The sequence below is a fragment of the Tachysurus vachellii genome, chromosome 26 (assembly GCF_030014155.1).
Source record: "Tachysurus vachellii isolate PV-2020 chromosome 26, HZAU_Pvac_v1, whole genome shotgun sequence".
NCBI classification, from domain to species: Eukaryota; Metazoa; Chordata; class Actinopteri; order Siluriformes; family Bagridae; genus Tachysurus; species Tachysurus vachellii.
This window is the reverse complement of record NC_083485.1, coordinates 1,222,197-1,237,196: the sequence shown is the minus strand read 5'-3', so window position 1 is coordinate 1,237,196 and position 15,000 is coordinate 1,222,197. Positions and strand designations below refer to the sequence as shown.

General features: G+C 44.7%; 2 protein-coding genes across 3 annotated transcripts in view; both read left to right on the top strand.

The window, feature by feature from the left end:
* Window positions 1-4,107, top strand: part of brwd3 (bromodomain and WD repeat domain containing 3) — a 15,609-nt gene extending 11,502 nt beyond the window's left edge. Inside the window, exons 32-40 of one of the 2 annotated variants that reach the window (XM_060862832.1) lie at window positions 153-278; window positions 383-458; window positions 752-802; window positions 892-1,035; window positions 1,124-1,276; window positions 1,871-2,019; window positions 2,378-2,460; window positions 2,585-2,707; window positions 2,805-4,107. In XM_060862832.1, the coding sequence (XP_060718815.1) occupies window positions 153-278; window positions 383-458; window positions 752-802; window positions 892-1,035; window positions 1,124-1,276; window positions 1,871-2,019; window positions 2,378-2,460; window positions 2,585-2,707; window positions 2,805-3,730 (1,831 nt within the window). In that variant the 3' untranslated portion in view covers window positions 3,731-4,107. The remainder of the gene's footprint in view (window positions 1-152; window positions 279-382; window positions 459-751; window positions 803-891; window positions 1,036-1,123; window positions 1,277-1,870; window positions 2,020-2,377; window positions 2,461-2,584; window positions 2,708-2,804) is intronic. The other variant, XM_060862831.1, reaches the window with a different exon arrangement.
* A 4,758-nt stretch (window positions 4,108-8,865) lies between these two features.
* chmp1b (charged multivesicular body protein 1B) lies at window positions 8,866-14,279 on the top strand. The gene is made up of 8 exons (XM_060863155.1): window positions 8,866-9,032; window positions 11,141-11,238; window positions 11,346-11,492; window positions 11,585-11,653; window positions 12,768-12,875; window positions 12,986-13,029; window positions 13,202-13,274; window positions 13,363-14,279. Exons 1-8 carry the CDS (start codon window positions 9,017-9,019, stop codon window positions 13,405-13,407), a joined length of 600 nt encoding a protein of 199 aa, XP_060719138.1. The 5' UTR covers window positions 8,866-9,016; the 3' UTR covers window positions 13,408-14,279.
* The last annotated feature ends 721 nt before the right edge of the window (window positions 14,280-15,000 follow it).

Sequence of the window (15,000 nt, the reverse complement as noted above, 5' to 3'; positions counted from 1 at the left end):
ACACACACACACACACACACTTTCTTTTTGCATGTTGCAAGTCTTATAAGTATCTCATCAAACAAGTGTCTGAAAAGACATAGTAAACAAATAATCTTTCTCTCATGGGTTGCCATGTGTGTGAAGCTGTATATGTGAATCCCTCTCTGCAGGAGGATTTCAGCGCTGATGTGGGAGGTTCGTTACATCGAGCACAACGCCAGGACGTTCAACGAGCCGCACAGCCCCATCGTCACAGCGGCTAAAGCACTCACTGACCTCCTGCTGCGGTTTATTGGGTGGGGAGCTCATGGATGCACACGCACACACACACACACACTCATTCTTCCACTCACAAATGGAAATGATTTAGCTTTTCTCTAAAATAAGTGTGTTCATGCAGGGATCAGAGCTGTACTGATATCTTGGATCTGTACGATAAGGCCAGGACGGAGCTCAGCAGTGCTGCTGAAGAAGAGGTGAGGGGGGGTGTGTGTGCACGTGTGTGTGCACGTGTGTGTGTGCACGTGTGTGTGCACGTGTGTGTGGGTGTGAAAAAGAGAGAGAAATAGAAAGAGATGTTTTTTGTTTTTGTTTTTTCAGCATTTGCGTTTATAACATCTTTATAACACGTTAACTACACCTTAATGTTAACAACACCTCCTAGTGCACCACTGCACTCGGAATATTTCTGGGACAATACACTGAATACTTATGTATACTGATGCAGTGTGAGACTGTTTCGTTAAAACTGTGTGTGTGTGTGTGTTAGGAGGATGTTGACATCGACTCTGACACTCCAGGCACGTCGACTGGCCAGAAAGTAAGCTTAACTTTTAGCGTAGATTTACTCCAAATGTCATTTCCTCTGATATCAAAGAGTAACAGGAATAAAACCCTCCTTTTGTCCAGCGCTCTGGTCAGTCGTCTCAGAAGCGCGGCGTGGTGCTGGACGTACAAGCGTGGTTCGGTCAGTGTAAAGAGCTGGTCAGGAGGATGATCAGCAGCCCTGACTCGGAACCCTTCCGCCAACCCGTGGACCTTTTCACCTATCAAGTAACCGAGCCAAGCGTCTGTTTCTGTCTGTCTTACTTTCTGGCATCGGGCTTACTGATTCACACCGTGTGTGTCTGTGTCTGTGCAGGACTACAGAGACATCATAGACACACCCATGGACCTGGGCACGGTGATGGAGACTCTTGTGGGAGGCAACTACGAGAATCCTATCGAGTTCGCCAAAGATGTTCGACTTATCTTCAGCAACTCTAAAGCGTACACACCAAACAAGAAGTCCCGGGTGAGCGAGGGCAAGAGGGCTGGTGTGTGTGTGTGTGTGTGTGTGTGTGTGTGTGTGTGGTGGTGGTGGTGGTGGTGGGGTGGGCTCGCGAGCCAGCCAGCCAGCCAACCAGAGAGAGGGACCACTGTATAAGAATAGTTGTGTAGATTCATTCATGCATTCATTCATTTTCTACCGCTTATCCGAACGAACTACCTCGGGTCACGGGGAGCCTGTGCCTCGGGCATCATCGGGCATCAAGGCAGGATACACCCTGGACGGAGTGCCAACCCATTACAGGGCGCACACACACACTCTCATTCACTCACACAATCACACACTATGGACAATTTTCCAGACAGAGATGCCAATCAACCTACCATGCATGTCTTTGGACCGGGGAGGAAACCGGAGTACCCGGAGGAAACCCCCGAGGCACGGGGAGAACATGCAAACTCCACACACACAAGGTGGAGGCGGGAATCGAACCCCCAACCCTGGAGGTGTGAGGCGAACGTGCTAAACACTAAGACACCGTGACCCCCCCCCCCAGTTGTGTAGAGATTTCCTTTAATGATTATAATTAGTAATTTTCAGATGGTATCGTTCTCACAGATCTACAGCATGACTCTGAGCTTGTCAGCGTTCTTCGAACATCAGATCATCTCCATCATCTCCGATTACAAGGTAGCCGTCCAGAACCAGAGACGCTGCCAACAGAGACTCAGCTACAGCAAAAGACTGCAAATGTCCACGCCGGAGAGGTAACACACACACACACACACACACACACACACACACACACACACACACATTTTCATTGGCCATTTCAATAGCAGTAGGTATTGTAGCGACTAAACAAGACGGCGCTTTCTTCACTTTCCATTCTTTCAGCTGATGTAGAGTTTTTATTAATAGACATTTTATCACACTGACATTTAAATAAAAAACATTTTTGCAATATTTATTTTATACAAATGCCAGTTATCTTGTGTATATAGTTGAGAAGATGGTGTGTTTTTGTTAATATAATGATAGCGTATAGGCTGTAATATATATTTACTGCTTAATAGTTACTAATAGTGTGTGTGTGTGTGTGTGTGTGTGTGTGTGTGGTTGCAGCCCCAAAGGGAAACCTAAGTCAGTGAAGAAAACTAAGACTCCCCAGCAGCCGAACAGCACCCGCTCACAGCAGCTCTCTGAAGGTGTGCGCGGGAGTGTGTGTGGGCGGGGTGGGTGTCAGGGGTGTGTGTGTGTGTGGTGGTGGTGGGGAGGGGGGGTGTCCATGTGGGAGTGTGCATAATGTATTTATTTCTCTGTCATTGTCAGATTTGAACCTTGATGAAGATAGTCAGGCTTCATCTTGCTCCTTGTCAGCATCGACATCCTCGTTGTTGGGTCAACTGGCAAGTAACCGAGTCACACGCAGCCGAGCTCTGAGCAAGAGAGCAGGTAAACACTGTCTCTGAAACTAACTGTATACATGTTAGTTTAATATTAATTATGTAAACCCACTCGTGTGTGTGTGTGTGTGTGTGTGCGCGTGCAGACGCTCAGTGCAACGGACCACTGACGAACGGAGGTCGAAGGTCACGTCGACGGCCGGGACAGGGAGACTCCTCAGACTCGGAGAGCTCGGAATCTTCATCCACATCATCGTCGTCTTCATCTTCTTCCTCTTCGTCTTCTTCGTCCTCTTCCTCTGAGAGCGAAGCGAGTGACGGCGAAGTGGGCAGTTTCGCCGAAGGCGGAGACCACGACTACAGCAAAGCGTCACGTCTCTCTTTGGCACGCAAAAGCAAGATCAGCTCTAGCTTTACCTCTAACACCAAACGGAAAAGAAGCAGACAGGAGGAGAAAACGACAGAGTGCCTCAAACGTGCACGTAGGGAACAGATGCATGTCCAAGCAGCCCAGAGCGAGAATGAGGACGAGAATGAAGATGAAGATGAAGAAGACGAGGGAGAGGAAGAAGAAGGGGAAGTGGAAGAAGGGGAAGTGGAGGAAGGGGAAGTGGAAGAAGGGGAAGATGAGGAAATGGAGGAAGAAGAAGGAGGAGAAGAAGGGGAGGTGCCGGAAGAAAATGAGGAGGAGGAGGAGGACGATGAGGGCGACGGTGAGGAGGAAGGTGAGGAGGAAGGTGAGGGTGACTGTGTGGAGGAAGGTGAGGGTGATGGTGAGGAGGAAGGTGAGGGTGACGGTGAGGAGGAAGGTGAGGAGGAAGGTGAGGAGGAAGAGGAATTGAGTCCACAACCTCAGCTTCCTGCCAGAAGTCAAAGGTCACATCAGAGAACTGTGAAAGCAGGGCGTGTAAACACTCGTAACCAAGGGAGACGGACCGTAGTCTATAACGACGACTCTGAGGACGACGCACCTTCAGCTGACCCACTCAACCTGGGCACGTCACGTTCCGGAAGAATCCGCCGCATGACCGAACGAGCAAGGGTCAGCCATTTAATGGGCTGGTCACACTGACCTTTGACCTTTTGGACATATTTTTTTAAGCAACTTCAGACATTCAGACATTCACTACAGCAATACTGCAGGGATTTTTGTAGCTGTAAATGTACAGATATTTCTTTTTCTTCTCTTTTACGTTCTTATTTTTTTATTTATTTTTATTTTGTTAACGAGACTTTTGTTTACGACTCTGGAGCTTGTGGTGCTGACTCCGTCTCTCACTCTGATGTTTAGCAAACCAAACCAGCCTTACTGTGAGCCAGAGCATGGAGGAGTCTCCTTCTCTCTCTCTCTCTCTCTCTCTCTCTCTCTCTCTCTCTCTCTCTCTCCCTGTCTGTCTGTCACTCTCCCTGTCTCTCTCTCTCTCTCTCTCTCTCTCTCTCTCTCTCTCTCTCTCTCTCTCTCTCCCTGTCTGTCTGTCAATCTCTCTCTCTCTCTCTCTCTCTCTCTCTCTCTGTCTGTCTGTCACTCTCTCTCTCTCTCTCTCTCTCTCTCTCTCTCCCTGTCTGTCTGTCTGTCTGTCTGTCAATCTCCCTGTCTCTCTCTCTCTCCCTGTCTGTCTGTCACTCTCTCTCTCTCTCTCTCTCTCTCTCTCTCTCTCTCTCTCTCTCTCCCTGTCTGTCTGTCAATCTCCCTCTCTCTCTCTCTCTCTCTCTCTCTCTCTCTCTCTCTCTCCCTGTCTGTCTGTCTGTCACTCTCCCTCTCTCTCCCTCCCTGTCTGTCTGTCACTCTCTCTCTCTCTCTCTCTCTCCCTCCCTGTCTGTCTGTCTGTCAATCTCCCTGTCTCTCTCTCTCTCTCTCTCTCTCTCCCTGTCTATCTGTCTGTCTGTCACTCTCCCTGTCTCTCTCTCCCTCTCTCTCTCTCTCTCTCTCCCTCTCTCTCTCTCTCTCTCTCTCTCTCCCTGTCTATCTGTCTGTCTGTCACTCTCCCTGTCTCACTCTCTCTCTCTCCCTCTCTCTCTCTCTCTCTCTCCCTCTCTCTCCCTGTCTGTCTGTCACTGTCCCTGTCTGTCTGTAACTCTGTCTCTCTCCCTGTCTGTCTGTCTCCCTGTCTGTCTCTCTCACGTCTTCTCTCCTGGCTTCATTTGCCAACGTGGTGCTTATTAAATCAAGTCACTGTACTTCATGCGGGATGATGGTGCTGTTTTCTCTGTCTCTCTCTCTCTCTCTCTCTCTCTCTCTCTCTCACTCCTCTCTCTCGTCTGTCTCTCTCTCTCCAACCCTCTGTTAAATGGTACATTAGCTAGCTAGCTAAAGGTTTACATCCCAAACCGCATCTTTTTGTAATAAACAGTCAAAATAATGGCTTTAATTTTCATACTGAGTTTTGTACAGTTGTATTTGGTTTGGGATGCGACCCGAGGTTTTCGTTCCCACAAGCTAGCGGTTGTTTATTTTTACAAAACAATTTTTCCTTCACAGCTTTACAGACTGTTCTCTCACTTTCTCTTTCCTCCTTTCATTTGTGTTTAAACAGCTCGTTGTAGCATTATCAAGTCCCGTTAAACTAATATCCAATCAGCTCTTTGTTGCCAGGCACATTTAATCTGACAGAGCGACCTCATTGGTTGTAAACAGGCTCTCTCTCTTTTTGATTGGTTAAAATAAAATCCCTCTAATATTAATATAAAGCTGAAATCTAGAGACTGAAATCTAGTCTACTGACTAAATCCGATTTTGGTATTTGGATTCTCTGTTAATTAACAAAGAAAACACTGAAAATTCACTACAGTTGCTGTAACATCCAATCAGCTTCTGGTTGCTATGCAGAAAATGAAGAGGTGCTCTCTGATTGGTCCAAACCTCTGAGAGGAATTTTTTTCTTTTCATGGTAGTCACATCAATGTAAACACTTCTAACCAAGTTAAATGGTGCACTTTCCTTTATGCTGTGACACAGTGGCCTGGTAGCAAAAGTTTTTGCCCCTGCCATCCTGACCAGTTCACCATTTGGGACACAGCCATGTAGGGGTTTAAACCAAGTCCTCTCCTTTATTGAACTGTTTGTTCTCTTTCTCTTTTTTCCTCTCTCTCTGTTTCCCACAGTCAAATACCAGGATTTGTCCCAAACGCCAGTCTCACTAGTGTTCTTACTAGAACTTTGACCATTTCAAGACGCATCCCAAATGATCATGTGTAAAATGTCTTGATGAGATTTTCTTGATGCTTTTTATTTTGGAGCGGTCACTTAGTGGTGTCCCATAATGCATACATACAGTATAATGATGCTTATGTAATTCAGTAAAGTTAGGGATCAATTTAACCAAGTTAACAGTGTTTTTTGTATTTGAATGTCTTGTGTTTAGAATGCTGTTGTACTAGCCAGTGATGACTAGCGACATTAGCTTAGCGAGCCTGTTAAACGCAGCAGTGCGGCAACATCATGTACAAATTTATTTGCTAACATTTAGCGTTACCTCTTAGCCTATTTATAATTCTAGTAAGAATGCTATGGTTCAATACTAGCATTTGGGACACATCCTAGATTTTATTTTTGTCAAATCTTCCAAGATGAATGAAGTACTTCCTGATCATGACCTTTGACTTCCTGCCCATGCGATCGTCAAGAGCATAGATACACCGAGTGTTTGCACACACACTGTTTTTACAATGGAGTATATTTATATTTGTACTATACACTTACACTTTAATTCATAAATATTAACTCAAACTGATCCAGAGATGTTTGCACATGTCACGGCAGCTGATTGGTCAAAAAATGTTTGGGCAGGCTCTAAATCCTGCCTCCTTATTGGTCAAGAGTCTTCACACACCAGAGCTGATGGGAAACTCAAAGCGACAGAAGGATGACTGTTTTTGATGGGGCTTTTTTTTATAGAGTGACTTTTTTTTTCTTTCTTTTATATACGTTTTTTTTTTTTTTGACCTCTGAAAACAGGATGTGGTGCAATCTAAGGACTCAAGAGATCTTCCAGGTCCTGCAGAGCTCCAGTCTTTTGATTCAGCAGGGAGTTTGTTTGTTTGTTTGGTTTTTTGTTTGTTTGTTTTTTTAATAAATGGTGATTTCTATTGGTCAGCAGGTTCATTTTTTTGGGTCTGTTTTGGCGGGTGACAGATTGAAAACTTTTTGACCAAGTCATTTACACTGGATCTCTTATTTTTATGAGGTAATTTATTTAATCTTAGGCTCTTAGACCTCCCTGTGGTGCGTTCACTGCTCCTCGGCGTTGTTTATTGTATTCGGGTCCTCGATAACCAAAATCATTTCAGATGTAATTGCTATGTTGTTAAGGTGTTAGTCAGCAGAGATGATGTTAAGTTTAATCAGCCAATCACATGCTTGACATTTATTTAAAGCTTGACGATGTGGAAAGTTTTAGAACCATTAGCGAAACCAGCCAGCAACACAAATGCAACACTAGTTAGCTTAGCTAACACATTTTTTACCTCTAAAATCCTTCAGTATGCTATAATGGTGATGTCATTTGTTCATATTTGTGATTGGCTGATCAGACTGAACACGCTACTGTACATTATTTTAAAGTTTTTCTGTAACACTCTAGGAGATGGTTCACAAATTTTGTTTGTAATGTGTTTCACAAGCTGTTTTGCTAATAGGTCACGTTCCAGACAAAACGGTAAAGCCCTTAAAATTAAAAACTAAAAGTTTGAAAACTTACACAAGAGAATCACAAAGTGAGCAGACATCCAATCACGTCGATGTTGCTAGGCGGATTTGATCTGACCGAGACATGCGATTGGCTGTTAGCAGGCTCTCTGTGATTGGTCTAAATTACTTTCAGTAAACAGGGAGCTGTAGTAGTTTCTGACTCTGTTTCAGATTCAATAAAAAGTTCAACCAAGAACATAACTTTAATTATAAACACTTATTTATGACATTTTACAATATTCACTTTGTTAATGTTATCATGAAATCTGTAAAATTACTTTAAAAGTTAAGAACAGAGGAAAGTCCAATATCCAATCATCATTCTTAAATTTATTCTAATGGTTTATATAAACAAAAACAATAAAATTGAAATAGGAGCTGAGATAAAATCAGGAGATTGAAACTTCACTGCACTTCAACTTCAGTTCAAAATGTTCAAAATATTTATGTTTAAATACTTGTCATGTTTGCCGGATCTTTTTATTTATTCATTTTTCTGTGTGTTTGAGGTGCATTTCTATCAAAGCAGTTTCATCTAAAACAATTATGTAAAAGGGTTCTACATTTCCAGACATTTTTGTTAGTATTTTTTTTTAATGAACAATGAATTTTTTTAATGATAATCTACATTAGCATGTGTAATTCAGTGGAACACACACTGTACGTTTTGTTTTGTATGTCCCCACCGTCACATTCAGTAAATGTGGATGCTCGAGCCACATGTTCAATACTCCTCAATACTGTGATCTCTGATCAATAATGACCGCTGTAATTGCAATAGTATTTTATACTGTCACATCTGATGACTACGACCTTTCTCACTCCAGACACTCTGTCCAAAGACTTTCTCTCCCTGATATGTAAAGGACTGAAGTAGTCAGTAGTTCAGGGCCAGTTTGTGAAGATGAAGACTGTGTGTGTGTGTCTGTATGTGTGTGTGCGTATGTCTGTGTGCGTTTGTGTGTGTCTGTGTGCGTGTCTGTGTGTGTGCGTATGTGTGTGCGTGTCTGTGTGTTCGTGTGTGTGTCTACTTTTTGTACACGGTTTCTGAGTGTTTTTTAAAATAAAGTTCTAAAACTGCTTTTTGACTCTTTCATATCTCATGTGTTTTAAAGCTCAAAGTGTTTGACAACATTACACACTGTTATAAATAGAGTGAAAATGTGCTTTAAGTGTATAAAATACAGAGAGAGAGAGAGAGAGAGAGAGAGAGCACTGTTAGGACTGAAGTGATGATAAAGTGTGAGAATCTGGAAAGAACAAAAATAAATTATTTAATATAAAATAAATAAATAAATCTGATAAAGTCTTCAGTAAAATCTTTATAAATCAGTCCGTAGTTATCAGGAATGGGGATGAAATTAAGTTGTCTTTATTTATTATATAATTTATTTATATTATACATTTATTGTCTTTATTAATAATTATTCATCCACATTGTTGTTGTTCTGGAAGTTCCCGTCTGTGTGTCTGTCAGTGACGTCACCGCACTAAGCCCCGCCCATCACGTGACGGAGTCGTTCCTCCTGTTGTTTGTTATCTTGGACGCGGAAGTCAGCACGAGCGCTGCGTTCTGAGCTAAACCGAGATCAAAATCAGGACAAATCAATTCTCTGGACTATAAAATATAATTCATCTCTTTGTGGAATCCACCAGAACCAGAGAGCCATCATGCCGACCATGGAACGTATCCTTTATTCGGGTTTGTGTTGGGAAACTTCGGGCCTGAGCGGTTAGCTAGTGAGATTCGGGCTGTGTCTCAATCCGGGTGCTGAAACACTTAAAGGGGCTCCAGCTGAATGTAGTACCCGGATGACGGAGAGGGATTTATGGCGCACTGTTTAGTGGAGAAGCGCGCGATTTGGGACACGTCCTTAAACTCCTCGTTTACTGCGGTTTAAGATGAAGTTAAAACTCTGTCCTTTCTCTGGTGTTTATGTCCTGATGACTGCTGTGTTTTTAACATCCGGTAAAGAAGCAAAGGCTTTTCGGTGGCACTGGTTTTATTGTTAAGAGTAACACGGTACGGTAAAAACAGCACTTCCGGTTTCTATCAGTATTGATGTTAAGGGTAAAGCCGAAAAAGGTGAGACAGGTGTATGTGTATGACGTCATGCTCACCTGAGAGACAGACCGGTTAGTTCAGTTTCACCTTTACTTGGTTTGGACCTTAGATGAGCTGAATTACTGCTGAATTACTACTGAATCACTACAGAATTACTACAGAATTACTACTGAATCACTACTGAATCACTACAGAATCACTACAGAATCACAAAGTCGAAGAGATCACCATGTAATTTCGGGATTGTGTGAGAGTGGAGTGTGTGTGAGAGTGGAGTGTGTGTGTGTGAGTGGAGAGTGTGTGTGTGTGAGTGGAGAGTGTGTGTGTGTGAGTGGAGAGTGTGTGTGTGTGAGTGGAGAGTGTGTGTATGTGAGTGGAGAGTGTGTGTGTGTGTGAGTGGAGAGTGTGTGTGTGTGAGTGGAGAGTGTGTGTGTGTGAGTGGAGAGTGTGTGTGTGTGAGTGGAGAGTGTGTGTGTGAGTGGAGAGTGTGTGTGTGTGAGTGGAGAGTGTGTGTGTCAGTGGAGAGTGTGTGTGTGTGTCAGTGGAGAGTGTGTGTGTGTGTGTGTCAGTGGAGAGTGTGTGTGTGTGTGTGTCAGTGGAGAGTGTGTGTGTGTGTGTGTCAGTGGAGAGTGTGTGTGTGTGTGTGTCAGTGGAGAGTGTGTGTGTGTGTGTGTCAGTGGAGAGTGTGTGTGTGTGTGTGTCAGTGGAGAGTGTGTGTGTGTGTGTGTCAGTGGAGAGTGTGTGTGTGTGTGTGTCAGTGGAGAGTGTGTGTGTGTGTCAGTGGAGAGTGTGTGTGTGTGAGTGGAGAGTGTGTGTGTCAGTGGAGAGTGTGTGTGTGTGTGTGTCAGTGGAGAGTGTGTGTGTGTGTGTCAGTGGAGAGTGTGTGTGTGTGTGTGTCAGTGGAGAGTGTGTGTGTGTCAGTGGAGAGTGTGTGTGTGTCAGTGGAGAGTGTGTGTGTGTCAGTGGAGAGTGTGTGTGTGTCAGTGGAGAGTGTGTGTGTGTCAGTGGAGAGTGTGTGTGTGTCAGTGGAGAGTGTGTGTGTGTCAGTGGAGAGTGTGTGTGTGTCAGTGGAGAGTGTGTGTGTGTCAGTGGAGAGTGTGTGTGTGTGTGTCAGTGGAGAGTGTGTGTGTGTCAGTGGAGAGTGTGTGTGTGTGTGTGTCAGTGGAGAGTGTGTGTGTGTGTGTGTGTGTCAGTGGAGAGTGTGTGTGTGTGTGTCAGTGGAGAGTGTGTGTGTGTGTGTGTGTGAGTGGAGAGTGTGTGTGTGAGAGAGAGAGAGAGAGAGAGAGAGAGTGTGTGTGTGTGTGTCAGTGGAGAGTGTGTGTGTGTGTGTGTGTGTGTGTGTGTGTGTGTGTGTGTGTGTGTGTGTGAGAGAGAGAGAGAGAGTGTGTGTGTGTGTGTGTGTCAGTGGAGAGTGTGTGTGTGTGTGTCAGTGGAGAGTGTGTGTGAGTGTGTGTGTGTGTGTGTGTGTGTGTGTGTGAGAGACAATTACAGTGTCATTTTAACACATCTGAGTGAAAATGTTGATATTTTTGATGTATTTTGTTATATAGTGTTTATTGGTGTTTAATGAATAAATAAATGAGGGTTTGTTGTGATGAAGCAGATTTATTGTTAAATTAAAGTAGTGTATCAGTGAGAAATCACTGTGGTGTAAGAGGAATAAACACCAAACACAGACCTGCTTTAAGTTTTATTGGACCTCTCTCTTTACCCTTAACTGCTGTCCACAGAACATTTGTTTAACCTGAAGTTTGCAGCCAAAGAGTTGCAGCGAAACGCAAAGAAATGCGACAAGGAAGAGAAAGCAGAGAAGGCCAAAGTGAAAAAGGTGAGTCACCTGATCACCATTGTTCTACACTAGCTCTGTAGAGCCACAGGAACCGTACAGGAACCCTACAGGAACCTTGGGTCACGTGTCTGTGTGTTGTTATCCAGGCCATCCAAAAAGGTAACACGGAGGTAGCGCGGATCCACGCCGAGAACGCCATCAGACAGAAGACCCAATCCGTGAACTTCCTGAGAATGAGCGCTAGAGTGGACGCAGTGGCGGCAAGAGTGCAGACTGCCGTCACCATGAACAAGGTACACAAACATCTTAGACAGGACCAGGTGGGGGGAAACTTCTGGATTCTGGAACATCAATCTGACATGAATGACCTTTGACCCTTTCACAGGTCACTAAATCCATGGCAGGAGTCGTAAAGGGGATGGACGCGACCCTGAAGAGCATGAATCTGGAGAAGGTGAGGTGATCATGTGATACAGTCATGACATCACAGTGCATATTGCTGCATTCCCATTGGTCAGGGTCCAGTTACAGTGTAACACTGCTGTGTTCTCATTGGTCAGGGTCCAGTTACAGTGTAACACTGCTGTGTTCTCATTGGTCAGGGTCCAGTTACAGTGTAACACTGCTGTGTTCTCATTGGTCAGGGTCCAGTTACAGTGTAACACTGCTGTGTTCTCATTGGTCAGGGTCCAGTTACAGTGTAACACTGCTGTGTTCTCATTGGTCAGGGTCCAGTTACAGTGTAACACTGCTGTGTTCTCATTTGTCAGGGTCCAGTTACAGTGTAACACTGCTGCGTTCTCATTGGTCAGGGTCCAGTTACAGTGTAACACTGCTGTGTTCTCATTGGTCAGGGTCCAGTTACAGTGTAACACTGCTGTGTTCTCATTGGTCAGGGTCCAGTTACAGTGTAACACTGCTGTGTTCTCATTGGTCAGGGTCCAGTTACAGTGTAACACTGCTGTGTTCTCATTGGTCAGGGTCCAGTTACAGTGTAACACTGCTGTGTTCTCATTGGTCAGGGTCCAGTTACAGTGTAACACTGCTGTGTTCTCATTGGTCAGGGTCCAGTTACAGTGTAACAGTGTTGTGTTCTCATTGGTCAGGGTCCAGTTACAGTGTAACACTGCTGTGTTCTCATTGGCCAGGGTCCAGTTACAGTGTAACACTGCTGTGTTCTCATTGGCCAGGGTCCAGTTACAGTGTAACACTGCTGTGTTCTCATTGGTCAGGGTCCAGTTACAGTGTAACACTGCTGTGTTCTCATTGGTCAGGGTCCAGTTACAGTGTAACACTGCTGTGTTCTCATTGGTCAGGGTCCAGTTACAGTGTAACACTGCTGTGTTCTCATTGGTCAGGGTCCAGTTACAGTGTAACACTGCTGTGTTCTCATTGGTCAGGGTCCAGTTACAGTGTAACACTGCTGTGTTCTCATTGGCCAGGGTCCAGTTACAGTGTAACACTGCTGTGTTCTCATTGGCCAGGGTCCAGTTACAGTGTAACACTGCTGTGTTCTCATTGGTCAGGGTCCAGTTACAGTGTAACACTGCTGTGTTCTCATTGGTCAGATTTCAGCTCTGATGGACAAATTTGAGCACCAGTTCGAAACTCTGGACGTTCAGACACAACATATGGAGGACTCAATGAGCAGCACGACAACACTTACAACTCCACAAGTAAGAGACACACACACAGACTTTTGTCATGTAACACACACACACACACACACACACACACACACGTGATGTTTGTGTGGGTTTGTAACAATTGTGTTTTTGTATTTCAGAACCAGGTGGACAGTCTGATGCAGGAGATGGCAGATGAAGCAGGGTATGAAAGTTTTCACTAAACACACACACACACATACACACACACACACACACACATTACAGACCTGTACCACTTCAAAACCAACTCTGTGTGTGTGTGTGTGTGTGTGTGTGTGTGTGTGTGTGTGTGTGTGTGTGTGTGTGTGTGTGTGTGTGTGTGTGTGTGTGTGTAGGTTGGACCTCAACATGGAACTTCCACAGGGACAGACAGGAACACTGGCCAGCAGTGTAGCATCTACAGAACAGGTAAGAACACACACACACACACACACACACACACACACACACAGATATATACTGTTGCACACTAAACTCTCTTTCTCTCTCTTTCTAGGATGAACTCTCTCAGAGGCTGGCTAAGCTTAGAGATCAGGTCTGAGTGGATAGACCCGTGTGTGTGTGTGTGTGTGTGTGTGTGTGTGAGTGAGAGATAAAGAGATTATCGTATTATCATCATCATACTCCATGTTGTGACTCTCTGATGTCCTGAAGCCCTGCTGCCCGGACCACGTCCTGTACAGATTTCCACACGCCTTGGTTCGCTCTCCCCAGACGTGGGCTCCAGGGGGAGGAGTGTGTGTTGTTGTGTGTGTGTGTGTGTGGTGTTGTGTATCTTATTCAGAGCTTCATTCTGCAGCTTCCACCGGTCCTGTCAGCTCGAGCAAACTCCTGACAAAAGAAACTCTGAAATAAAAGTAGATCCTTCGCTGCCATGTCCCCTGAAGCAGAGAATCACCTAAACATAAACCACATAAACACTATGACGGAACACGTGTACATATATATTTACTGTCCTGTCGTATCGCTCTACAGGAACGCTATAACCGTCTCGATTTATAACACTGTAATAAATACTGACACAGACACTGTGCTGCCTGTAAATGCTCATTTGGTTCATCCACTCATCAGTTACCGCTTAAGGAAAAAAAAAAGCCTCAATTTTAGACTTTAGAACATTTATTCCATTATTATTATTCATTTAGAACATAATTCCGGGTGGTGAAAATGCATCAGAATTTAAATGACAGAAGATCATAACATTTATGCTCAATGTGTTCTTTTCTTTCTTTTCCTTTTGACCTGAATCTCTACAGCGAACAGTAAAGAAGACGAAGCTTTAAGGCGTCTATTTATTTTCATTTGTTCTTCTGTGTTCGCCACATGAGACTGTTTGTTTGTTTGTTTGTTGGGGGATTATGATTGTCTACAGATTATAAAAGCATAAATAAATATTTTATAATCGTTATTCCATCCCTTTGTGTGTTGTGTGTTTGTCGGAACTCACTTCTGATGTCAGACTGAAGAAGATCCCGAGAACCGGATGAGCTGCTCACGTGTTACTGCTTAGTTAAATGTGTTAGACGTGATATGACTGTTGTACTGTCGCTCCGCCGCTTCGTCCTCACAGAGCGAGCACTCTGATTGGTCCACTGGGGTCGGCGTCAGTAGAACGAGGATGATGGACCGTCTGATTTAAATGACAGACTTATCACAGACGTGATATTAAGTCCAGTCGTGAAATTTCCTCACTACTAAATATTCCACAATCAACTGTTAGTGGCAGGGGGGCACGGTGTCTTAGTGGTTATCACGTTCGCCTCACACCTCCAGGGTTGGGGGTTCGATTCCCGCCTCCACCTTGTGTGTGTGGAGTTTGCATGTTCTCCCCGTGCCTCGGGGGTTTCCGCCGGGTACTCCGGTTTCCTCCCCCGGTCCAAAGACATGCATGGTAGGTTGATTGGCATCTCTGGAAAATTGTCTGTAGTGTGTGATTGTGTGAGTGAATGAGAGTGTGTGTGTGTGTGCCCTGTGATGGGTTGGCACTCCGTCCAGGGTGTATCCTGCCTTGATGCCCGATGACGCCTGAGATAGGCACAGGCTCCCCGTGACCCGAAGTAGTTCGGATAAGCGGTAGAAGATGAATGAATGAATGAACTGTTAGTGACGTTATAACAAAGTGGAAGCAACACTT